This window comes from Notolepis coatsorum, assembly GCF_963971535.1.
Source record: "Notolepis coatsorum genome assembly, chromosome: 1".
NCBI classification, from domain to species: Eukaryota; Metazoa; Chordata; class Actinopteri; order Aulopiformes; family Paralepididae; genus Notolepis; species Notolepis coatsorum.
This window is the reverse complement of record NC_140165.1, coordinates 154,554,476-154,581,183: the sequence shown is the minus strand read 5'-3', so window position 1 is coordinate 154,581,183 and position 26,708 is coordinate 154,554,476. Positions and strand designations below refer to the sequence as shown.

Sequence of the window (26,708 nt, the reverse complement as noted above, 5' to 3'; positions counted from 1 at the left end):
CATGTCTGCTTGATAAAACAGCACAAATGTAAGGCATAGCGTTAATCTTTTCAGCTGCATGCTCACTTGATATGCGCACGATAAAGTGACTGGAAATTAGCTCGTTACTTCACACCCGACACCTGATCTCGGGCAGTGCATATAATAAACAACGCTATGTTTGTCTGGTCTAACTTGTGATCAACAGTTATAGCCGCGACGGCCGAAAATTATTGAGATTAAAGTAATTTACACTTCTCGACCAGCAAACGATTGCTGCCGCGAACAACGAAGATATAATAACAGGAAGTAGTCAAGGGAAAGAGGAAGTGCGATCACTTATCTTAACCAAGCGCCCGCGTTTACTGTACAAAAGACTGACTACTGTCACATGTTTGTCAGAGATTTGTGGTTTAAGAATGTAGTTGGATATTAGTAAAACTATATATCAAATTCTATATATATAAAAAGTGTTCGAGATTTTGAGAAAATGGTTTGCGTCTGTTGCTAGTGGCAACGCCTGGCAATGAACAAGTATTCTCCAATCACAGAACGTTCTGTTGCAAATTGCAGATCGTTGGATCTCAAACAAAATTCTCACGAAGTTGTTCGTGTGTGAGTCGATACAGTTCACAGCTAGCAACTAATTTAGGAGTTCGGACTGCTGTTTCCAGATCATGTTAACCCTCATTTAACTGTTGAAGAATGAAAACACGAGAATCGTCGCCGCCTGTTCATGTTCACGTGCCAGAGACAACATCTGTCCATGTCCACCGGAGACGAAATCGGCAGATCCTAAAGGTACAAATGATATCCGATGATAGTGATATAACTCCATTTCTGTTTATATTTACTATTGACATGGTGAATTGAAAATGGGGGACCCTGATGTAAACAAGACGAAAGTCTTTCTCTGGTCTGCATCCCTTAACAATTGTGTGTATTGAGCTGTAGCATCGCAGTCACGTAAGGGGCTAAGCTGTAGCCTACTGTAGTCGCAGTGTACCCATTCTGCTGTTAACATTTTCAATAAATCAATGACTCTTTACATCTTGCTAACTGATTATGTTATGTTGATAGCTACCTCGTCTGCTTGAAGTTGACTGTATTATTTTCTCGGAATGTTTGTGTGTAGTCCTCTGTCTTCCCAACATGGCTGCCCAACATTATGAAACATGCACTGCACTTACTGTCTGGGGAAAAACACCTGGCATGTACCCTTCCTGGTTTTTAAAATTAACTATGCATGTTGATGAAGTGACTGCAACTTGTTCCTGTTCGCGGACGACTCAGGCCTGCTGGTGCTGGACAGGGACAAGTTGCAGGTTGAAAAAGCCCTCAGCTCTGAACTCGGCAGAATGCACCTGGCTCGCTGATAACAAACTATCATTACACCTGGGTAAAACAGAGTCCATTCTCTTTGGATCAAATAACAAACTCAGCAAGGCCAACTGCTTCTCTGTTACAGTGGATGACAATATTGTCACAAGGAAAGATGAAATTGCCTACCTGGGTTCCATCCTAGAGGCAAATCTTTCCTGTGACAAAATGGCAACCAACGAACAAGATTCTTGTACCGGATCTCTTCTCTGGTCAACAAGAATACCTTGAAGACTCTAACAGGAGCACTCATTCAAGGGTACTACGACTATGCTTGCACCGCATGGTACCAAAGCACCTCAAATGCCCTAAAAACAAGACTAAAAACATCACAACAAACTGGTCAGACTACTGCTTGACCTTACTCCTAAAACCCACCTCACCCCTGCCCATTTTGACAACCTAGGATGGCTTAGAGTAGACGACAGAGTACAGAAACTTGCAATGGGCCTGGTCTACAAGATACACTACACCACAAGGATACCCATGTATATGTCGAAATACTTCCCAAAGATCAGTGAATTCCATGACCACAACACCAGAGGCCCAGAGGGAGTTCCACAAATCATGTTCAACCCAGATTTGGCTCAAACAAGGCCCTACCCACAGCCGTAAAATTATGTGAATCCCTACCCTCCTTCAAAACCGCTCTCAAAGAGCACCTACGGGAGGCTGCAATTTGAAACTGGCTGCGGTAAATGTCCAACCCCCCCCCCCCCCCCCCCCACCCACACAATGTACAGTTTCAACCCCCTCTAATGTATATATTTTCTTTTATGTATATACCGTATTGTCTTTTATTTTACAGTACTGTATATTTGTATGTCATAAATGTCATGATGAATTGAAAATGGGGGACCCTGATGTAAACGAGACGAAAGTCTTTCTCTGGTCTGCATCCCCTTAACAATTGTGTGTATTAATTGAGCCGTACTGTATTGTACCCATTCTGCAATCTGTTAATACAATTATCAATCAATCAATCAAGTAAGTTATTTCTTAATTTTAGGTGCCCTTTAAGGAGATTACATCTGGGTCGCATACTGATACCCATACGTCCCCCATGTCAAATGTTGACGCTGAAGTGAGGTGTGGTCGTTTTGAGAAACATGGAAGGACGATTGACAGACTCATGATGGATGTAGGACCTCCTGCATCCGCCAATAGTGAGGTATACTGTAGCAGTTGATCATTTATTTGTTAAAAACCACATTGAATTGTTACACTGCACAGCCACAGCATTTGTCTGGCTTAGTGCAATCATTTTTGTTTCCTCGACTGGTGTGTGTAGCCTATATTACACAGAAAATGTTTTTTTTTCATAATCTATTTAAGCAGCAGAAGAAGGAATGCTTTTGCACTAACTGTACTGAGTAGAATTCTGTTTGTTTGTATGATTATACTGTTTATTAAACCCCAAACTGTTTGGCTGGTTTTGATAATCAGCTAAAGCTGCGGATGAAAGATTGCCGAATGCAGCTTCAGGCAGAATGTGCAAGCGTCCATCAGGATGACTCTGAGCAGGAAGAACAGCTGATGCAGGCATCCAAAAATGTGAAGATCGGAGAACAAGAAAATGGGAAAATGTGTTCCTCAAAGAAGAAAGGCCTCAACAGGTGTAGTAGAAGACACACGTTTGAGTAAAGATAAATCTTTTCTCATACAAGCCATCACAAAGGCTATAGGATACCCCAAGTATTACATCCTTAGGTTTCACTTGAGAACCGAGATGCACATATACTGGCGCCAATATGGTTACAATATGCTGTATCACTGTCTGTGAATTTCCCCAATATAAAAATCTGATACCAAGAACCATGTTTAATATGTCAGAAAATCAATGTTATAATGTAATGTTATACTGTTCAGAAAAGGCAATGGAATCATATCAGTACTCTTATCAGACGATACTGACAGTTTAGGACTCTGCAGCTGTGTGGTTATCGGTACATCCCTACCAGAGACAAGTGTTGGCTGACCTGTGTTGCCCTCTGACCCTATCTGTTCAGACTAGAATCTGGAGCTCAACACCAGGACACAGATCTGCTCCTGAGGACACTGGTAGAAGCTGAGATTGATGGTGTGGCAGTGGCCAATCAGCTGACAGCCATGAAAGAAACCACGGACAGCTTGACAAAGGTTGATTTAACGCAAACATTTTAGGGATGTAAAACTCAGGGTTTGCCATGTGGTGTGATATCATTTTTATTCTTAAGGCAATACATAAAAAAATAAAATCTCCCCCAAAAAATCAAATGCTTAGAAAATTGGGTTTTCCAGGTCTGGAATAATAAAATGCTCCATGTCCAAAAAGATTTTGAAATGTCATTGAAATTAGTTCATAATCATGATTTCATCTGGTGAAATTATAAAGATCATGCTTGGGTGCTGGTACATCTAGTTCTCTTTGAAGGAATCATACCCCCAATAACAGTCCCAAATGATTGTTGTAGCTAGCCAACATTTCTTCTGAGCTGTTCAACAATACAATTATTATATCAATTAAACATAGACATTGACAAATATAGTTAATAGAAATTGGGCTATTTGCTATGGAATTTGATCAACAAAAATGTATATGTACCCTGTATTAGGCATGATCATTATCATTGTTTAGATTGAGTATAGCACACAGTTTGGGTTTGTTGGCTAATCAGTTTGCATTATTTATTTGTTTATTTATTTATAATAAAAAAATCTTAATTCTTAATCTGCAATTAAGAAACATCTTTCTGGTTTTAACTGCAAGTGAGGAAGCGTGTGGGAGCTCTTTGTTCTTTAATTGACCTATCTCAAACCTGCGCCCTTTTCTTGATCCTCCAATCACAACTGTGTTTGCGATAGGTCAATAGATCTCAGTCTTCTCCTATGCACATGTCACATTGTACTCAGGTATTCAAAAGCTCTACTGAAAAGTCTGGAAAGGACAAATCACCTTCCAAATGTTACTGTCAATTATGAAGTGCAAGATTTGAAATAGCCATTGCTACACCAGAGACCTTGCTATTGAGCCAGTTTCAGTGTGATCTACTTAACGATGATGCTTCTACAGTTTGATCATGTCCTCCTGTGACCCTTTCTCTGCTTTATAGGAGAAGCGTCTCTCAGTGAGACGGCAACAGGAGTCGTTGGTGAGGAAGATTCACATCTTCGACGGCACAAACCGCGTCCTTCGGGACCTCCTGAGGAAACGGCATGAGTATGAGGTAGGTTTCTTTCCCCCGTCAGTCAGTATTCATATGCTCACGTGTTTACAGCGACTGGTGTAACACTGGTGTAATTTCAATGTGGTAAATAATCTCTTATCCAAAGGAAAAGTCACTGGTGTTATCAGAAGAGGTTCTGCTAAGGAGACTCGCTGACAGTGAGAATATTGTGAGTAAAATCCTCACTGGTGCATTTAGTCATATTCAGTGTTGTGTAAGTGATACTTATAAGTCATCACATAGGGGTTACTCTGGATTCTTTTTGTCCTTTCTTTTACAGCGTCTTTTGGCCAAACTTGATGATAAAGAGAAAGAAGCTTCCAAACTTATTGAGCATTTGGATTCCGAAAAGGTCTAAAATAACCTACTTTCCCATGATTGTGTGGTGTTGTGATGAAATGGGTTTTGAGAGAATGAGAGAATGGGTTTTAAACCTCCCCAATTTGCTATCCACTGGATGCACAGTTGCAACAGCTGATCCATTTCCATCTCCAGATGCTCATATTTACTCATATGCGTCCTTATGCATGATAGGACAATGTGAAGAGCACTGAGGAGCGGTGCAAGGTTCTGGACTTTACCCGCAACCAACTTATATCTCAGCTACTCAGAAAAGAAGCTGAAAAGGAACACCTGGTTGCCCAGATTCAGGTTTGCTATGTACAGTATTATGTTGTCTTCACTTTTCACATGTAGTCACTTCAGATAGTCTCTGAATAGGCTGGTGTGTGTGTGTGTGTGTGTGTGTGTGTGTGTGTGTGTGTGTGTGTGTGTGTGTGTGTGTGTGTGTGTGTGTGTGTGTGTGTGTGTGTGTGTGTGTGTGTGTGTGTGTGTGTGTGTGTGTGTGTGTGTGTGTGTGTGTGTGTGTGTGTGTGTGTGTGTGTGTGTGTGTGTGTGTGTGTGTGTGTGTGTGTGTGTGTGTGTGTGTGTGTGTGTGTGTGTGTGTGTGTGTGTGTGTGTGTGTGTGTGTGTGTGTGTGTGTGTGTGTGTGTGTGTGTGTGTGTGTGTGTGTGTGTGTGTGTGTGTGTGTGTGTGTGTGTGTGTGTGTGTGTGTGTGTGTGTGTGTGTGTGTGTGTGTGTGTGTGTGTGTGTGTGTGTGTGTGTGTGTGTGTGTGTGTGTGTGTGTGTGTGTGTGTGTGTGTGTGTGTGTGTGTGTGTGTGTGTGTGTGTGTGTGTGTGTGTGTGTGTGTGTGTGTGTGTGTGTGTGTGTGTGTGTGTGTGTGTGTGTGTGTGTGTGTGTGTGTGTGTGTGTGTGTGTGTGTGTGTGTGTGTGTGTGTGTGTGTGTGTGTGTGTGTGTGTGTGTGTGTGTGTGTGTGTGTGTGTGTGTGTGTGTGTGTGTGTGTGTGTGTGTGTGTGTGTGTGTGTGTGTGTGTCCCCACAGAGGATGGAGCAGAGGCACACGCTTCAATGGGCGGAGATCCGGGCTCTGGAGGAGGATCTGCAGAAGCAGAGGCAGCAGAGTGGGGAGGACCGAGAGAGGTGGGAGCTGGAGATTGTGACCCCCTTGACACGGCAGGGAGAGCAGGCCGCGAAGTCAGCCGGCAAGCTCTCCGCCCAGCTTCAGGAAAAGGTTGGTGTCTTTAGCGATCATGTGTCTGCCTCGAGCACAATGTGTATAGGGGCCCAGGAGGCCCTTGTGGTGCTGAATGTGTGAGAACTTGATGGATATGTGTGTGTCCCATCTCTCAGGAGACCCAGTTGGCAGACGCTCTCTCTACATCTGAGGCTCTCTCTACATCTGAGGACTGGTGTGCCCGCCACTCTGGAGAGATGGCTGCTAAAAGACTGCTTGAAGGAGAAATCGCTGCACTCAAGAAGTGAGTGCCCTCAGAAACATGTTACTAGCTATAATGCAAAATTACCTGTAATTGAAAATCTGAGGCAATCATTTTCATCCGCTTTAAAAAAATGTAATATGGATTTACTGTGTATTCATTTATTTAAATTTTGTATAATGGTTGTAATTTCGGTAACGCTTCATTGCACTACTCATTTATGAATGCATTCTGGTTATGAAATAACATTTACATTTACATTTAGTCATTTAGCTGACGCTTTTATCCAAAGCGACTTACAAGTTCTGTACGACAAGTCATCAGGAAGGGTACAACTCTATCAGCTGAGTAACAATGTTCATCAAAGTGTTGCGTGTTACAGTGTAGGTTAGTTTATTAGGACAAGTGCATGACAGTAAGGTTAGTTAGGGTTAGAGTTTTTATTTAATTTTTTTTTTTTTTTATATTATTATTTCAGATAATGGTTGAAGAAGTGCGTCTTAAGTCGACGGCGGAAGATTGGACGGGTTTCGGCTGTCCTAACTGGGGTGGGTAGTTCATTCCACCATTGTGGGGCAAGGACTGAGAATAGGGGCAAGGACTGAGAATAGGCGGCATCTCTTTGATGACCCTCCCGGGGCTTGGATAGGAGTAGGTCTGAGGCGGCCAGAAGATGCAGAGCGTAGGGATCTTGAGGGTGTGTAGTTAGAGACCATTGATTGGAGGTAGGCGGGAGCGGTTCCCTTTGCCGCACGGTATGCTAGGTCGAGGGCCTTGAAGCGGATACGTGCAGCAATGGGGAGCCAGTGCAGGTCCCTAAGAAGTGGGGTGACATGGGCCGACTTCGGTAGGTTTGAGATCAGGCGGGCCGCTGCGTTCTGAATGAGTTGAAGAGGCTTGGTGGCAGTGGCCGGGAGGCCAGCGAGCAGTGCGTTGCAGTAGTCGAGGCGGGAGATGACTGTTGATTGGACGAGGAGTTGGGTGGCTTCTTTTGTCAGGAAGGGGCGGATCCTTCTGACGTTGCTCAGGAGGAATTGACAGGTTCTGGTTGTCGCTGCGATGTGAGCAGAGAAGTTCAACTGGTCGTCGAGGACAACACCAAGGTTCTTGGCGGTCGGGGACGCGGTCACAGCTGCATTCTCGACTGTGATGGAAAGGTCGGTCAGGGGGGAGGATTTGGCCGGCAGGTGGAGCAATTCTGTTTTGCTTAGGTTCAGTTTGAGGTGGTTGGTCGACTTGGTCGTCATCCAGGCGGAGATGTTGGACAGACAGGCCGAGATCCGCTCAGAGACGTGGATATCTGAGGGAGGGAAGGAGAGGAAGAGTTGAGTATCATCGGCATAACAATGATACAAGAAGCCATGAGACGTGATAATGTTACCCTATCACTAATGTGATTTAGTGTAGAGGGAGAAGAGAAGGGGTCCTAGGACCGAGCCCTGGGGGACACCCGTCCGCAGGGGGCCGACAGGGTCCCTCTCCATGACACTTGGTAGGAGCGGTCATTGAGGTATGATGTCAGCCATGTCAGCGCAGAGCCAGCCACTCCCATTCCTGCGAGGGCCGTGAGGAGGGTCTGATGGTTGACTGTGTCGAAGGCTGCAGATAGATCTAGGAGAATCGGGACAGAGGAGAGGCCTTTCGCTTTTGCTAAGTGAAGTGCCTCTGTGACCGCAATGAGGGCCGTTTCTGTGGAGTGGCCAGTCCGGAAGCCTCACTGATTAGGGTCTAGGATACAGCATGTTCAAGTGTTTTAGAAAGGAAGGAGAGAAGAGAGACAGGACGATAGTTGCCTATGACGGTGGGGTTCAGGGCTGGTTTTTTTATGAGCGGTGTGACTCTGGCTTGTTTTAGGGAGGTGGGGACCACTCCCGAGTTGAGGGAGGAGTTGATGGTTGCAGTTAGGAATGGGAGGATGTCTGGTGCTATGGTCTCGAGGAGTGGGGAGGGTAGCTGGTCCAGCTGGCATGTAGTCGGACGGTTCGACGTAGGGTCTCGGCTTCTGTAATGGGAGAGAAAGATGACAGAGTGAAGGATGAGGTTCTCGATTCAGTATTTGGAATGGGTTGGGAAAAGGAGCTGCAGATGGTCTCCACTTTTTCCTCAAAGAAGATCGCAAAGTCTTCGGCAGAGAAAGATGAGGGAGGAGGGGGTGGGGGGGAGTGAGGAGTGAGGACATGGTAGCATGCAGTTTGCGAAGGTTCTTGGCAGAGGCTTCGATCCTATGGTGAAAGAAAGAAGCTTTGGCATTAGTAATGGTTTTGGATAATGTTAACAAGAGGTTGTGATATGTGTCAGCAGTGAGGCGTGACTTTCTTCTTATTATTTTTTTTTTTTTATCCACTTTTTTCTCCTATTCTATTTTTCTCCCATCCCAATTTAGCCGTGCCAATTCTCCCCTCCCCTGTCTTGATCGTTGCTCGCATGTGCCCCCCACTGGCCGGTTGTTGGGAGGATAGAAGCCCATCGCATGGACCCTCCGATACATGTGTAGGCAGCCAGTCGCATCTTTTCACCTGCCAGCGCGGACTCTCATTTGGCGAGGAGTAACGTGTAGGAGGCTCACACTGCCCCCACCATTTTCCTGTCTCTGCTGTGCAGGCGCCCCATTGAACCGATCTGTAGGAGTCGCTGTTTACAACGTCCAGATTACCACCCATCGACTTCCCACCCGCTAACTGCCAATTGAGTTAGTATGACGGCCGGCCCAAGCTGGAGGCAACGCCGACAGACTGATTCGATACCGGTGTCTTATGCGTTGGTGACGAGCGCAATGTCTGCTGTGCCACCCAGCCGCTCTGAGGCGTGACTTTCTATACTTCCTCTCAGCCGCTCTCAGGACCTGTCTTTGTTCTCTCACTGCATCCGTCAGCCATGGACTGGGTGGGGAACGGCGGGCAGGTTTCTCAACGAGGGGACCGAGCTTGTCGAAGGAGGTTGCAAGGGCTGAGAGGAGGGTGGAGGTTGCCATCTCTGTGGGGAGAGCAGAGAAGGTGTCACTCAAAGGTGGAGCGGATAGTATGTCAGAGGAGAGGGTGGAAGGGGATAGGGAGGGCAGGTTGCGTCTTGAGTGAGACGGTTTGAGTTGAGGTGAAGGCCTTTCGGTTAAGCATGAGAGTTAGTGAGAAGGATATGAAGGAATGGTCAGATACATGCAGGCGAGTTACCGTGGAGTTACGGGAAAATATGAGATCCAATGAGTTGCCTGCTTTGTGGGTGGGAGGCATGGTAGTGGGAGTCAGGTCAAAGGATTGTAGGAGGGAGACCACTGTGTCCGACTGAGATGAGTCAGGCAGGTTGAAGTCGCCCAATAGAAGAAGGGGGGTACCATCTTCCGGTAAGGAGCTTAGAAGCATGTCCAGCTCATCTGGGAAGTGATCGAGCGGACCTGGAGGGCGATAAGAGTGTAACAATGGTGAGATTGAAAGGATTAGAGACAGATACTGCATGATATTCGAGAGAGGAGAGTGACAGTTCTGGTTCTGGGAGTGGTGTTAAGTTTGTAGCCCATGAAGGAGATGTCATGAGGCCAGTGCCACCACCCCATCTGGAAGGTCGAGGTGTGTGAGTGAAGTTATAGTTTGTAGATAAGGCTGCAGATGTTGATGAGTTATTGGGGGTTATCCAGGTCTCGGTTAGAGCCAGGAGCTGGAGACTTTGACTATGGGCGTAGGCAGTAATGAAGTCAGCTTTCTTGAGATATTGCGCAGTCACACACGCACTACTGATTTTATTATGTCTCGCACAGCAATATACCCGATGCTTAATACGTATTGTCAGTCAAAACAGTCAGTTACTATTTGTAATAATTACCTCCACTCTTTGTCTGCAGCAGATCTCTCCGCTCATGGAACAGCATGATTGTCCGTGTCAATAGTATATGAACGCTATGCTAAGTGGGCGACATGTTGTTGGCACTATCTATGTTGTTTTAGATAACGCTTATTCCATTTCCAACGCAACACACTTTTTCGTGGTACGCTCTCATGCTCCACAGCTACCAGTGTTTCGCCTTGCAGGATTTCAGAGCAAGATTTCTGTTTCAATGGCACAAACAAACACTTTTAGTGATCGTATTTGGTGGTAACCAAATAATATTTTTTTTATTCAAGCACCCTCAAAAACCATTAGTTGGGGAGTAATCGATTACTCACACTCATCCCTAGTTGCTATGTGCAAAACAACTGTTGCTATGTGTTGATGATATATGAGAAAATATTTTATAATTTGATGTGGATCTTGTAAACAAGTCGCAGTGGAACAGTAATGTGTTTTTCCAGCGTTTTACCTACTGTACAACTGCACAGAAATCTGGCATTTTCTCTTTCAAAAGTGGTTACCAATGGTTACAGGCAGCCATGTTGGAAGAAAGAGAACTACACAAACATTGTGTGTAAGGCCTTTTATTACCACTAAAATATCTAAGATGGTGGGGGGCCAGCACATTCATTACAATTCTGTCGTTGTGATAGTTATTTAACATGCATAATGCATTCATAGATGGGTAGTTAATGAGTTATGAATGTCCAGTTAATGTAAAGCATTATCGTAACTTCCATCTGGAGTTGTGAATGTTCAAAAATCTCAGCTATTGTTCTCTGGTCATATTATCATCGATGTTACCATCCTAACATGCAGCATCCTGACTTTGCAGCCAGATGACTGAACTGACCATAAAGCTGCATGCTGTAGAGGAGAAAAGCAGGGCAGAGAAAGGAGGGCTTATTGACCAGCTGCATAGCCACAGTACTGATAATGCCTCTACCAAGTTGGAGAACCAAAGACTGAAGGTACATTTCATAGAATTTATTTTTTGTTTCCACAGTAGTTTTTATGGCAATTACTTTTTGGTAAAATTCACATACTGTATTCCCTTGCCCCGGGACAATCAGTATTTTTGAACAAATACCACTATCTTCTGAAGCTAGAAATCAGAGCGTCAACCCTACAAACAGTAGCTACACTACAGTACAACAAAAATAAGTTTGGCATCCAACCAGAGTGCAAATGTAGCAGTAAAGTGTATAAAATATTATACAAATTCTAGAGTATAGTGCTAATCAGAGTTGTAGTATAAGGACAGTATGGTAGTAGTCATACTGACCAGCAGCAGTAGTAAGAGTAGGATATATTATGTACAGATATAGATATAGTAAAGAACTATGTGCAGGTAGGTACAGACCGGTGTGGATAGGTATGTATGCGGTGAGAATAAATATTTATATATATATATATATTGTACATGCTATCATACAGAGCTATGGGTTATGAATTGGGTTCTGACTTTATGAGGCCATAACATGTTTGTGTCTAGCTCTTACACCTAAATTAGGTTTTAATTCTTATTCAGACCTTCTAGCAATGCTCCGGTCAAATAAACATTGTATGGCCCCATGAAGTCAGAGCCCCATTCATTGTCTATGGCGCAACCCCAGATTTTACATCACAGATTGGAGGGTTATGTCTCTGATTTCTGGCTTTAGGAGAGAATGGTGCATATTCACAAATACTGACTGAACTGTCCTGGGGCACAGGAAGAACATTTGTGAATTCTTAAAATGGGCACCATTCCCCTTTAATAGCAGGGTTGCTGTTGCCTTTAAAATGCTGACGTAATTTTTAAAGGTCTCCCTGACGTCATCTGAAGAGACGCTCAAAGAGCTCCAGACTGAGGCCCTTCAGCTTCAAACGTCAGTCAGGAAGCATGAAAGCCTGGTGGATGTATACAAGAGCAAGGTACAGTAACCCTAAATATCTATCTATGACCTAATGGTCCATCCATCTACACCAGATCTACCAATGTTTAAGCCAATAGATTTATTTCACGTCATAAATAGATCAATACAGTTCGTATTAATTAATGTTGCGTTTCTTTTTCAAATGTAGCCAAGAGTAAAGACCCTAAGTGTCTCCGTGCATTACACCGGAAAACGGATGATTTAGACGCGAGAAGAAGAAGCACTCTTCTTGAAAATAAGAAAATGAAATAGTTGTAGTCCTAAGAAAGAGGAGACCCGGGGCTTTCGATGGACCTCGGAATTTCATAAAACTACATTACCCAGCCGCCGGCCATTTTTCACGTAATTTTTCTGACGTGATTTTCCTGATTATATCTCACGGGTTTCACAGACCTGAACCTTATTGCCATAAAATATCACATATATTGTTTCTTTACCTTTCTGTGAACGTCTAGAAAAAAAACGCGTCGCAATCCAGTAAAAAATGGCAGAGCTATGGACATTATACAAAAGTAACTGTACTTACAGTAGATTTCATTCACAGCCTTTGCTGCCCTGTTACGGGCGCCTGGTGGTACTAAATCCAGATTTAACTCTGCCATTGGAAAGAGGAGATCTGGATGTATGACATGGCCATAATACGGTCATTTATAGGCCTGATATTCTATATTCATATTTCAAATTGCATGTGTCCGGATGGCAAAATTCAGTGTTATCTACAAAAAAACCTGTAAATCATCTGTCTTTTGTTCATTTTCTTAGATTTTTAGTACACTTGATCTCAGGAAAGTGCTGAATGAGTGGCAATATTTCACTTTAGGTCAATGTTAGCATGGTGTTATTCACAGTCAAAGATGGGAAAACAATTCCCTAGATACCAAGAACATGCAAATGGACCTTGTAGAAGTGGAGCAATCTTCCATTACTTGGTATGTACTTTTAGGCGAATTTTCTGAAAATATGGTTGGGGTTTAAGAGGTTAAGTGATACTTTTACATGGATTCATAAATTTTTGGTCCAGGTTCAGCAGGCTCGCTTAGAGTCGGATGACTACTGCTTAAGACTGGAGATCACACAGAGAGAAGCGCGGGAGGTGAAGGCCCATCTGAAGATGGCGTCGGAGCAGGTCAGGAGGCAGCTGCTGGGTCGTCTGCGGGAGCTCCAGCCTCTGTCTGAGGAGCTGAGACGCGCTGAGCTACAGCTGAGGGAGGCGCAGGAAGAGGCGTGCTCTCAGGAGAGGAGGAGCACTGAGCAGAACGGCGCCCTGTCCGAATTCAGGCACAAGGTAAGCTTGTGGTGTATGAAGCGACTTCAGTCGTTTGCTTACACACACTGTGACTTTAATTTTATTTAACCCTATGCTGTGCTCACACTCAAAAGCTGTCGGACATTTTATATTTCTCATTATGTAAGCAAGGTAAAGACATGCATGGTAGGCAGAGACTACAGATGAAAACAAGCTCATTAGCTAATTCTGGCACATTTACATTGATGTGGAAACTGAAGATGTTGATTAATGTGCACTGTCCCTGGGTAAAAAATAAATCAATAATCTTAATCTTAATCTTAATCTTAAATACATTGGTTGTTAGTGATAGGTGAGGTTGTGTAGTTTCAAGTAAAGGGGTGTGTGTGTGTGTGGGGGGGGGGTTACACCAGAAGATTACTAGTTAAAATACATGATATATACAAATAGACATAATGTATGTTACAGTAAATGTGGGAAAACTGTGATTGAAGGCTCTAATACATTGAACACTTGATGGTTTATTTATATCCTAATCTGATTAAGTTAAATTTAAATTTAATAAACCTTAACCATAACCTCACTTTTTCTCCTATTTTATTTCTGTATTTTTCTCCCATCCCAATTTAGTCGTTATGCCAATTCCCCCCTCCCCTTCCTGGTCGTTGCGCGCATTTGCCCCCCACTTGCCGGTCTAGGGAGCCCTGAAGTCTATCACATGCTTCCTCCGATACATGTGGAGACAGCCAGCAACTTCTTTTCACCTGACAGCGAGGACTCTCACTGGGGAAGTGTAACGCGTGGGAGGATCACACTACCTTCCCCAGTTCCCTCCCTCGCTGTGCAGGCGCCCTGACCAACCTGTAGGAGTCGCTGTTTACAACGACCAGGACCCACCCCACCGGCTTTCCACCCGCTGACACTGCCAATTGTGTCAGTATGGACGACCGACCAAGCCGGAGGTACCGCGGCAGCCGGATTAGATCCCACGGTCTCTGCGGTGGTAAACAGACGCTTAGTCCGCTGCGCTACCTGGCCGCCCTGTTTCAAGTATTCATCCAAAACTAAATACGCACTCGCCATGCCATGGACGCACGTGCTGGATCCTGGAGCGGCTGCGGTGCTTTCTCCACCCACATTTACCGACCTGACAGGGGAATGTGCAAAGTCACAGTTCCCCCACATTTACCGTGATACATAATGTACATGAAAGAGGAGTTCTCTTTTTATTCACAAGCATGAACTTGTGTCTTGTTTTAGAATGAAGAGTACATCTTCCTAAACGTGTCCATCCACAGGTGGAACAGCAAGGAGCTCGGCTGGAGACTATTCAACACAAGAATCTGCTCCTACAGGAAGAGAACAACCTTCTAAATGACACAATGGAGAGCTTGGAGAGGTATACCATACTATTGACTATATTCACATGGCGGCCATTTTGCACTTATGGCATTGATATGGACATTTACCAACACACTTTTTTCTTTCTTTCTTTCTTTCTTTCTTTCTTTCTTTCTTTCTTTCTTTCTTTCTTTCTTTCTTTCTTTCTTTCTTTCTTTCTTTCTTTCTTTCTTTCTTTCTTTCTTTCTCTCTCTTTCACACACACATGCATAAACACACTATCTCTCCCTCTCTCTCTTACTATCTCACACACACACACACACACACACACACACACACACACACACACACACACACATACACATGCACAATCGCATACACATGGCCTTCACTCCCAGACATAACTATCTACACACACTCGCTCTCTCTCTCTCTACACATCGACTTGTAGTACACACCTATGCACACACACAGCTGTCTACATCATTATCCAGATATCTCTGTAATTCATATTATGTACGTCAATTGTTTTGTTTTGTACTCTCCTGTATAAATACTTTGTTAGCTCGCCATTCTTTGGAGATCTAGGCTATAGGGCCATCATGGCTGTAACCTAGGCTGTCATTCTGTCAGTAAACTATCCTCTGTTGTCCGCCTCTGTGAATAATATCTGGTCAAATTATTCCACACAAGTCATGCTCTGGTTGGGATTCCTTTCCACCCTCAACCTGAGCATGACATAAGAGCAAAACGGTCGCCTTGTATGGTTAATGGCTGGGCGGTCTACCGGAAATGTACAGGCACTGACATTATGAATCTCTTACCGACTTAATTTTGTCCATGTAGATATGTGAGGTGAATACATTCCTCCAGCGCACTGGTCCTTTTAATTTTGTGCCCCTTTCATTCAACTGAACGCACAACAACCAATTACATGTAGAAACACGACACGTTGATAAACATTACAGCCATGTTGACAGAGACACCATGGAGACACCATGATGTTTAAACAAGCAGGTGATTCGCAACTAATTTGGCGCAGGAACCCCCCTCCGATTCGTACAGCTTCTTGCTGCCTCGATATGTGCCTCAACCTGAGCACTGTAGCCATTATGTCGATGCAATTTTCTAGTGGCAAAGTTGTAGACCAAGGCTAGCTGGATATGTGTGTTAAGTCTTGTGTTGATTATACAAACTTGCGGTGTAAGAGTTATGGGTTTTCAAAGTTATACATTTTGACCTTTGATTGTAGTGGCAGTCAGATTGGGGTTATGTTTGTTGTGAGGCATTGGCACAATAGTATCTATCATTGTGGCAAATGTCATGTCCTTGTGAAGTGATTTCTCTGAGTGGAGCCACCATGTGGCCAAAATTACATAATTGCACACCTCTTCCCCACTATGAAGCAATACAAATGCTTCCGTCAAGTTAGGTGCAAATCGGACAAAGCGTTCACGAGTTAACACTTCACTTCCTGTTTACGGCACATTTTCCAAATTTTGTGTGGATGTCATACAGTTTGGCTTACTGACTTTCTTAATAATACGATGAAAGAAATTGTCCCTAGATGTCACACAGTAGGCTATGTCTTCGTGGAAATTGGGTCAACAGACAGCATAGGTGTACTAGGGGGGGGGGGGGCTATTTCCCATAGTCTGCAATAAGGTAAAGTTCAGCCTATCAAACTTCAGGTACATAAGAAACTTCCTTTCAACAGAGGCAGCAAAGCTATATTTTCATTCAATGGTTCTTTCCCACATCACATACTGTTTGATAACCTGGTCCAATTCACATTCCACCATTCTGAAACCACTTCAATCACTTTACAAACAAGCAATAAAAATTCTAGACAAGAAACCATTCAGGTACCATCATTGTCACATTCTAAAAATTATATAATCTACTCAATTGGGAAAACCTGACCCTATATCAAAACGTCTGTCTAGTTTTTAAAATAAAGTGTGGATTGGCTCCTCCTCCTTTGTCCGGTTTCATCAACCTCAAGTCTGCCTCAACCAGGAACACTAGAGGTGCGGCAAGGGGGGTCTGTACAATCCCTTTAAAAAAAAGTGTATTTGGCCAGGCCGTCTTCTCATACAGAGCATCCCACCAATGGAACTCAATTCCTCAAACAATTAGAGTGTCCACATCATACCATTCATTCAAGTGCAGGGTTAGGGAATGGCTCATTGATAACCAGAACTGTCAACACTGAGGTGTCTGTATGTGTATATGTGTGTGTGGATATGGATATGGTGCGTCTGTCTATGTCTGGGTCTCTTAATATGTCATGATGTGCTCTGTCCTTGTGTCCATGACTGTATTGTGACCTGTATCCCTACTATGTCTATGTGCTTTTGTTGTGTTTTTATTCTAATGTATTTATCTTGATTTTATTCTGTTTTTATTGCTAACCCTTTTTTTACACAGGATTTTAGCCTGTACCTTCTGGCAGGGGGACTACCAATGGAAATTAGCCTTTTGGCTAAAATTGGGTGCATTTACATTTGTAAAATGTTTTATTAATGTACACTGTCCCCCTTGAACAAATAAAGTAAACCTAACCTAACCTATCTAATTTAAATGGTGGAATGTTTTATATGGCGGACATGGGTGCTTCTATTGGCAAAGTTGTATACCAAGGATAGCTATGTATGCAACGTGTGACTTAAGGGGCACAAGTTATGGCTTTTAAAATGTTGACATTTCAACCTTTTAATTATAGCGCCACCATCTGGCTGATTGGAGTATATTGAAATTCTTTTATTGGGAAAACCACATTGAGATACAGTATCTCGTTTTCGAGAGGGTCCCACTATTGAGTGATAATTGTTGTGATATGTTGGTACACCGATAGCTAACACTGGCAATATCTCTCTCATGTACTATGTTGTGGCAAACAACATTTAGACATTTTTGGGATGGACCAACAGAGTGACTTGTACTAGCTGCCAGTAGCAGATACAAATGTATTATTGTTTAATTTATTGTCACGTTAAATTAGTTAAATGCAACAATATAGCGTAATAAGGATTTCAGATCATACCACCCTGCCATATGCCATAGTACCATACCATTTCCCACTGAGAAGATAACATAGGATGAGACAACTTTTAATACGATTTTTCCTAAACATGTTTCTCTTATTTATTCATCCAGAAAACTGGAGGAGATCACCTTTGAAAACAAAGAAATGGTCCATGTTATTACCATGAAGAAAGCCACAATTCACAGAACACAGCAGCGACTGGAGGAGGGGGCCAGTGAGTGTAATGTCCTCTCCACACAGCTGACCCAAGCCCTGGAGGACACGCAGAGACAGGTCTGTCGGTTACTGTACTGTCTGCTGCGTGTGAAACGGGTGCACCACTAGTACCACTTTATCACTGCCAATGGACCTGTCTCAAACCCTGCCCTCTTTTCTTGGTTTGTCCGAGGTAAGCGACAGTTGTGATTGGAGGATCAAGAAAAGAGGGCAGGGTTTGAGACGGGTCCAATTCTGATTCCTAAACTCCAGGTATCAGCCGATACTGAGTACCGATCCCACCCACTGCTTTTACTGTACCTTAGAAGGACACTTCAGCGATTTTCAATCTTAATCCTATGGTTCTGTTGTGAGGAGGACATGTGATAATCGGACATGTAACTGACCAACGCGTTCCGTGTCGTACGAGAGCTCAGCCGCATCTGCACCCAGATAAATTCCTCCGGGTGACATCACAGAGAGGAGAGCAGACCTCTAGAGAACTGCAGACACTATTTCCTCAACTATTTTCAACTGTAGTAGAACCAACTAGAGGACAGTTGAAGAAATGGTTGAGTGTCTGCAGTGATTTCTGACATGTTACATGTGTCTTGGTATTGGGTTTTAGTACAGGGGACACTCTACTACCTGTACCCTGTTGCCGTCTGGTATCAGCTTAATATCCAATACCAATATTGGTACATCACTACATAAGGTTCCTCAAAGTCCTGGTAGACTGTATCACACAGTGTGAAAAGATTTTCATTCTGCTTTCCCCTTTGGTCTACTTAGATTTTATTGTGAGCAAAGTTTTGTCTCCTGTAAGTCAAATTAACCGTGATAAAAGTACCTCAATTGAAAAATAGAGATCAGTGGAAAATATTTAACTACTGTAGGTGTTGGTTAATTGTATGCTATTTTAATCTCTCCAAGCTTGTGATGTAGGAAAAGACAGGCTATTTATTTTCTCCTGCTCCTCTTCAAAATTCTAAAACCAAAGACTGTATGATTTTTAGATATGGCTATGGTAAAGTTAGTGGTTTTTGGTTTCTCAAGTTTACACTTAATATTTTGCCTTCCAGGTGGATGATAATATGCAGAGGGCTTTGTCCAAAGAAAGAACTTTAAATTGTAAGGCTCTGGACCTGGAGAGTCAGCTGGGCGCAGCCAAAACTGAACTGGCCCAATTACACCGAAGCAAGGAAGAGGTGTGTGATTACTCAGTTACACACTTACTTTGTATAAAATGTGATTCAAGATTCAAGATTGTTTATTGTCATATGCACGGTTAAACAGACAGTTTGCCATACAATGAAAATCTTACTTTGCTAGTCCACCCTTCACACAAAATCACACAATACTTAACTTAAACATATTTAAATACAAGTGAGTGCTAGAAAATAAGGTAAAATAGATACAAATATATATACAAGGCACAGTGAGTTACATTGCACGTTCCGATCAGTATTTACATGTGAATGGAGGTGACAGTGGGATGGGTTGTTTTAAAACTGGAAATTGAAACTTGTAAAGTTGCAATATGTTGTTTTGGGAAGAAAAACATTATAATAATATGAATAGTCGTAGAATAACGGTATGGATGTTAGTAGAACTGTAAATCACAATCTGTAAGTCACTTTGGATAAAAGCATCAGCTAAATGACTAAATTGTAGAACTTTATTCTAATCTCATAACAAATCAAAAAAATAAACTGTTGAAGCAAAATGGACCAACAGTAAACTGTTAGGGTGGCGTCTAGGTTTGAACCCAAGAGCAGAACACAAGGTACAGGAGAATGAGGCGGTTTAGGGTATTTAATAGGTAGGTACCAGGCTTGACAAGGTTGAAAATACTGAATGTACAACGAGGGGGTTAGGAAGGTCACTCCATTTGACCCCAGGCAGTGTCCAGGCTGGAGACGTCCACGGGTGGGGAGTAGTCTGGGGTTGTGTGATCCTACACACAGAGAGAGCAAAGTTAGAACAGGGCAGGTTCAATGACAGAGGAAGCATACAGGTTTAGAGTCCTAGTACCATGGTAGGTGAAGCAACACTCAGACGAGGAGTGGCAGGAGCGCAGGCCTCATATCCAGGCTCGGTGATGACATGATGAGTCTCAGGTGTGTAGGATGACCCAGGTAGACGGCATGGGATTGAAGAGACAGGCAGCCCATATAAGGGTGTGGAGACCTGCTGCCAGACAAGAGAGAGAGAGAGGCCCTGGCTGTGGTTGTAACATAAACAACTTAGTGGACAACATGGGTTTAAACAATTACATTACAGCTTCAAACAGTATTCCAGATTTTCTATTCTCTTCTTCATTTCCAACCATACCAATATAATCTACAGTTGTTTTAATTGATTGTCCATACTAAGATTAAGATTTGTTTATTAACACATCCTGCGCCATTCACGTTGTACGACGTGTTTCAAGTTCATGCGAATTCTGCCAATCCACGGCGTACAACGTTATTGAGATCATATTGCATTTTTTTCCCCCCGCCATGTTATTCATAATTCCCTCACGGAGCCTGGGCTGATGCAGTGGGAGCATGCACAATTTGACATGATCGGCGAGTTGCCAAACCGGAAATGGACGAGTCGATCTCGGTGCGTCTTGGAAATGCGTCCGGCACTTGCATATTGTCGCGGGACTCAAGACACACACCGTGTATATGGATCGCTGCCATAACTCAATAATCGACATGATTTGGGCTGTTATTATTATTATACAAACCGGAAATGGATCGACTCGATCGCCGTCAAATAAGTGGGATCTTTTTGCTCCAGTCTCACCGGCCAACGGTAAGAGGACGCTGACGTAATTTTCAGCGTGTTTGTTTATTATTATCCATACAAACTGCTCTGATCAATATATCACCCATACTACATAAAGCATTTACTGACGAGCACGGAATTATAAACGACCCCCCCCCCCCCGTTCACCCGCGCATGATCAATCATAACGTTTAGGATCATGTACAGTTGAAATTTTTAATATAGCGTGTATCGCCAACAAACAGCATTTGATAATCTATATATGCGTTTATGCCTATATCTCACGTTCTAGGAATTACTGCAGAAAACGATAAGAACATATTTATATTCTAGACGGTATTTTCGTATAAACATATGAATGAAAAAGTAAAACGTGCCTACATCCTGAACGATAGATAATCGATGTTGAATGGGCCATAGTAATGTCAATTTAGCAATACAATTTAAAAAGTTATAGCCCTGCAAAGAAGGTAAACATCTCCATAGGCTTAGACTGGTGGCAGTGATCAAACATTGATGGATATAAGCGTGGCAGGGAATGTGTTAAGGACGATGCAAATTAATGAACATCATTTAAGATAAGATAAGATAAGATATTCCTTTATTAATCCCCTTGGGGAAATTCGTGACACACACATACAGCTCAACGTCTCATAAATGATATTAACAACAACACAATCATTAAATTTTTACAGTAACAATGGCACAGCATAAATTCAACAGACATGTACATTTGTTGACACATGTCAGCATTACAGGAGGCCTGAGACACTGTATGCGATAGTCGGCTGCATTCCACCATGTGAACACAGTGGATCGCGCCTGGTGAACTGGAGGGAGGGCGGAGTGGGGGGGGGGGGGGGGGGGGGGGGGGGGCATTGGAAATTCGGGTAAGGAATTTGGTTGTGGAGCAGTATGATAGGGACGTAAATATGCCGGGAATAGCACAGGGCTAATTTCCACCTGTAGTCCTAACATAAAACAAACACAAAACGGACCTTACAACGTTCATTCATAAAAACTGACATCACTGACATGACCACACTAACATGACATTCAGTCAGTACAACATCACTAACATCCCTAATGAGTGCATATTTGGCTGTCTAACAGCCATTTCCTGAGTTGGCCCCTAAATGTGGACAGGGTGGTACAATCCCTTAACACATTCGGGACGGGCCACGTATTTATCCGTGTTTCGAAGCCATGCGTTGTGGACAGAAGCACGGATAAATCCGTGGGAAGTTGTTATTGCTTTTATTCCATTTTAATAACCTATTCAAGGTCGCCGAGCAGCACTGCAGATTTTCCCTACTATATGAATTCGACAAGGTGCAATACCGGCCAGATCCTCTTAGGGGTGCCATCGCGCCACTACAGTGTGCCCTGTGGCTGAAGGGATCAGTTTATTTTTTTTTCTTTCAACGGAGATTCCAGTAGCAGGATTCTGGATGTGCATCATGTAGCTTGGATTACGTTTCGAATCGCAGATTTCACCATGCAATAAGGGGATTTATCATCAGCCAATGGACATATCGATCTACCAGATGGCGATCGATAACGGGGAAATGCTCGGGGGGATCAGCCCCGACCACGGTAAGATCCCCTTCACGTAAATTACAGCCCGATCGGACACCGTTCTGATAGCCATCCAAGGCAGCGTGAATATTAAAGGCAACCAACTTGTGTTCGGCTTTCCGTGTGGCCAATCAGAGAAACGCTGAACGAAAAGCTGAACACAAGTTGGTTGCCTTTAATATTCACGCATCCAGGCCATCGGCCTATGTGACTAGTTAGACGAACACGGTTATTGTTAATCAATAATAATAAACCACGTCCCCCCCCATGCATGCTTTGGGACAGTCCCGATCATATGCAGTTTGAGTTATTTCTGTAGCATCTGTAAAACGGAAATGCCATTGGATATAACGTTAGCAGCTATTAGCCCTGTATCTCGGCTTCCAGGAAATATACTAGACCAAATCCGCTATGAAGCTTATATTCACGGCGCTATAAAATGAGAACCTATTGATGCATTTTTTTTTCTTTAAGCCATTTTGAAGGGACGGCTTATGGACTCAATTGACAATGAGAATGGACAGATAGCAATACTATAAAGTATAGATTTAGCTGTACAAAAAGCCACACGTTTGTTTACATTCCCCGGTCCTCTTGCCATTAATTAGACTAAGCCCAATGGCCCCCGAATGTGTTAAAGGCGGTCTTTCTAAAATGGACCTCACAATCCCCTCTGGTGTTTGACCTAGTGGCTAATCCAGTGTTCCTTTTCTCGTGGATAAACTCCTTGAGAGGGGGAGGGGCTAATCTGTGCAGGCATTTATATACAAAGCAGGAACTTTTATAACGTCTGAGGTTTTCAAAATTTAAAATTTGATGCTTATCCAGGATTTTACAGTGGTGGTATGAGTACTGTTTCCTGTCGTATACCTTCAATGTTCTGTTGTAAAGCTGTTCTATGGGTTTCATGGCTGTGGCCCCAGTAAATGACCAGTTTAGAAGGCAATATTCAATGTGTGAGAAGACCATACAGTGTAGGTATGTCTTTGTGGCTTCAAGTGTTAGGGAGGGCTGTATTTGTTTGAAGTTGGAAATGTTGAAGTTGATGGTGTTCCTCACTTACTCTATTATTTTCTATTTTCTATTCTATTCTATTTTTTATTTTTATGTATGTATGTTTTATTTAAAATGAGTGCTTGCCCTCAATGAATTCTCATGTTGAAATAAAGATTGAATGAATGTATTTATTTATTGTTAAAGATACATCATAGGCATTTTTTTTTTACTTTTCAAATGCTCAAATTCCCTTCCCAAAATGATATGTTGCAGTTATATTTGTCTGTGCTGTATGAACCTGAGACTGACACCAGCTCTTTCCTTCCTCAGATGGAGCGACATTCCCAGGGCCAGCTGAAGAACCTGAAGGAAAGACTGGAGCAGTCAGACTCTACTAACCGCAGCCTGCACAATTATGCAAATCTTCTCAAGTCCTCATATAGTAATGTGTTGAGTGATGACTCTTTACTTGTGAGTTAAACCAGTGGTGTGACCAAACCTTTTGACTTGGAGGGCCAAGGGCTGAAATGTAACACGGGTGGCAAATAATGACTGAACAATAGATGATTGATTGAAAATTGACAAAATTAACAGATTGCAGAATGGGTACAATACAGTACAGCTCAATACACACAATTGTTAACACTTTGAGTGCCAACGACGAGAATCTCGTTATTTCATGCCAACCGTTCAGTGCCAACGACGAGAAATCTCGTTATTAATCGTTATTCTTTTTATTAGCGATTTCCATTCATTTTTCATCAATCTAGCCTCACCTTACCACTGGGACTCTCTCTGAGCTCGAACAGGGAAAATACCGCCCCCTATCGTTTCCCGGATGGTAATGCACCCGTTGGATTGGACTGAATGAAAACGCATGGGGAAAAGAAAATCCGGAATCCACATTTTACTTGTCAGGCATGTAATCCGAGCCGATTGCAGTCTTTGTGGTCCCTCAGAACAGCGTGGAATTTGTGTTTCGAGCACCCAGCGTTGGATCAATAAACGCGATCGATATTTGGAATGGCGATCAGGAATTGGAATAATCTTTTTGGAGAACATCTGATCTGAGGTAAGGAATCTATTTGACCAGTCTTTGGGTAATCAGAGCTTTTTTCACAGATATATCAACGTGTCCCCTATGTATGTGTGTGTGTGTGCTGATCAGGAAATAAGATAATCGATTTTTCAGCCCGCTTCTCTAGCGTGCATAAATACACATACTATCGATAATCTAGCGTTTATTTGAAAATGATTCATAAATAGACCGAAAAATTACAACGTTTTTTTCTTGTGTATTCCAGTAAAGGGCGATTCCTGCAGAATCACTTTTTTTCTGGAAATGTCCAAAAACAAGCGTTTTTCAAAATGGTATAAAACGGAAATGTACCGATGAAAAAAACAATCCGTTTCGACAATGTTGACTGCATGCAAGTCATTGATAAGTGACGGGCGTATTAGACACATAGCCATAATTTAAGATATAGTTTATGCGTTCGCAAATGTGCTTGCCCTCATTGAATAGAGCACTGGCACTCAAGCGCTAAATCGTGCGCCCCCTGTTGGCACTCAAAGTGTTAAGGGGATGCAGACCAGATAGACTTTCGTCTTGTTTACATCAGGGTCCCCCATTTTCAATTCATCGTAACATATATGACATACATGACATACAGATAGACAGTACTGCTACATCTAGACATTTATGACATACCAGATCTACAAATACAGTACTGTTTGTGATACAAAAAAAAGAGTCTAAAAAAAGAGTACCGGCGGTATATACATTTGGGGGGGTTGGGTAGGTGGGGTGGGGAAACTGTACATTGGGGGGGGGGGGGGGGGAGGGGGCTGTACATTGGAGGGGGTTGGGTTTAGACATTTACAGGGGCCAGTTTCGAATTGCAGTCTCCCGTAGGTGCTCTTTGAGAGTGGTTTTGAAAGTGGGTAGTGATTTACATTCCTTTACAGCTGTGGTTAGGGCGTTCCACATTGATGTGGCATAATTGCTAAACGTGTTTAGTCCCTTGTTTGAGCCGAATCTGGGTTTAACATGATTTGTGGAGCTCCCTCTGGTGTCGTGGTATTCACTGACCTTTGGGATTTTTTTTAATCCTCTTTTTCTCCGCCTGATTTTTCTATTTTTTCTCCCCATCCCAATTTTAGTCGTTATGCCAATTCCCCCCCTCCCCTACCTGGTTGTTGTGCGCATATTCCTCCTACTGGTCGGTACAAGGGAACCCTGAAGTCTACCACACGCTTCCTCCGACACATGTGGAGACAGCCAGTGGCTCTCTTCTCACCTGGCAGCGAGGACTCTCATTGGTGAAGTGTAACGCATGGGAGGTCACGCTGCCTTCACCATTTCCTGCCTTTCGCTGAGCAGGCGCCCAGACCTGACCTGTAGGCATCGCTGTCCACAACGTCAGATTACCACCCTCGACTTCCCTCCCGCTAATTCAGCCAAACGAGTTAGTATGACGACCGGGCCAAGCCGCAGGCAATGCTGACTCCGGGAGTCGAGACCGCAGCCTCTTGCATTGGTGACGAGCGCAATCTCCGCTACGCCATCCGACCGCCCCCCTTTTGGGAAGTATTTTGACCTTCACATGGGTACCTTAGTGGTGTAGTGTATATTGTAGACCAGGCCCATTACAAGTTGCTGTACTCTGACAACCTAGGATGGCTTAGAGTAGATGACAAAGTGGGCAAGGGTGAGGTGGGTTCTAGGAGTAAGGTCAAGCAGTAGTCTGACCAGTTTGTTTTGTGATGTACGTAATTTTGTTTTTAGCGCCTTTGAGGTGCTTTGGTACCATGAGGTGCAAGCATATGTAACGGAGGTACCGCGTCCACAGTCACGATGGACTGTGTATAGTGAAGTGGCTGTGGACGTTAAGCGGTACTGCAAGTAAACTCACTCCCCAGAGGCATCCAGACCCATTACTAAGAAGTGAATTCACCTCTTGGTATAGTGGTCTGTGATGCTGCCCGCGGCGCGGGAGACCGGGGTTCAACTCCCACTCAGGGCATGTCAAATAAGACCGGTTACACATAGTCGTAGTACCCTTGAATGAGTGCTCCTGCTAGAGTCTTTTTTTTTGATCCACTTTTTCTCCCATTTTTCCATATTTTTCTCCCATCCCAATTTCGTATCATCCAATTCAACCCTCCCCTGTCACGAACGCTGTTTCTTGCCTCCCACAAGCCGGCTGCAATGTGGACTAAGTCATACATAGCACAAGTCCCCTCCGGTACTTGAGGTAACAGCAGTCGCATCTTTTCACCTGCGCAGCTCGATCTCTCAGTGTCGAGGAGTAACGCGTGGGAGGCTCACGCTGCCCCCGACACTTCCTGATTCTACTGCGCAGGCGCACCAACCGACTTGTAGGAGTCGCTTGTTCACAACGTTCGATCCCCACCCTTCAGTTTTCCCTCCCCGTAATACGGCC

The 26,708-nt window shown here is 43.5% G+C and overlaps 1 protein-coding gene across 1 annotated transcript; it reads left to right on the top strand.

Moving 5' to 3' along the window:
* Positions 1 to 627: 627 nt before the first annotated feature.
* odf2b (outer dense fiber of sperm tails 2b) lies at positions 628 to 25,030 on the top strand. The gene is made up of 17 exons (XM_084326072.1): positions 628 to 780; positions 2,369 to 2,530; positions 2,806 to 2,975; positions 3,369 to 3,498; positions 4,452 to 4,565; positions 4,672 to 4,734; positions 4,846 to 4,917; positions 5,100 to 5,216; positions 5,948 to 6,136; positions 6,256 to 6,383; positions 10,996 to 11,131; positions 11,967 to 12,077; positions 13,101 to 13,364; positions 14,624 to 14,724; positions 17,826 to 17,988; positions 18,993 to 19,118; positions 23,593 to 25,030. The coding sequence occupies exons 1-17, from the start codon at positions 685 to 687 to the stop codon at positions 23,740 to 23,742; spliced, it is 2,292 nt and encodes a 763-aa protein (XP_084182198.1). The 5' UTR covers positions 628 to 684; the 3' UTR covers positions 23,743 to 25,030.
* The last annotated feature ends 1,678 nt before the right edge of the window (positions 25,031 to 26,708 follow it).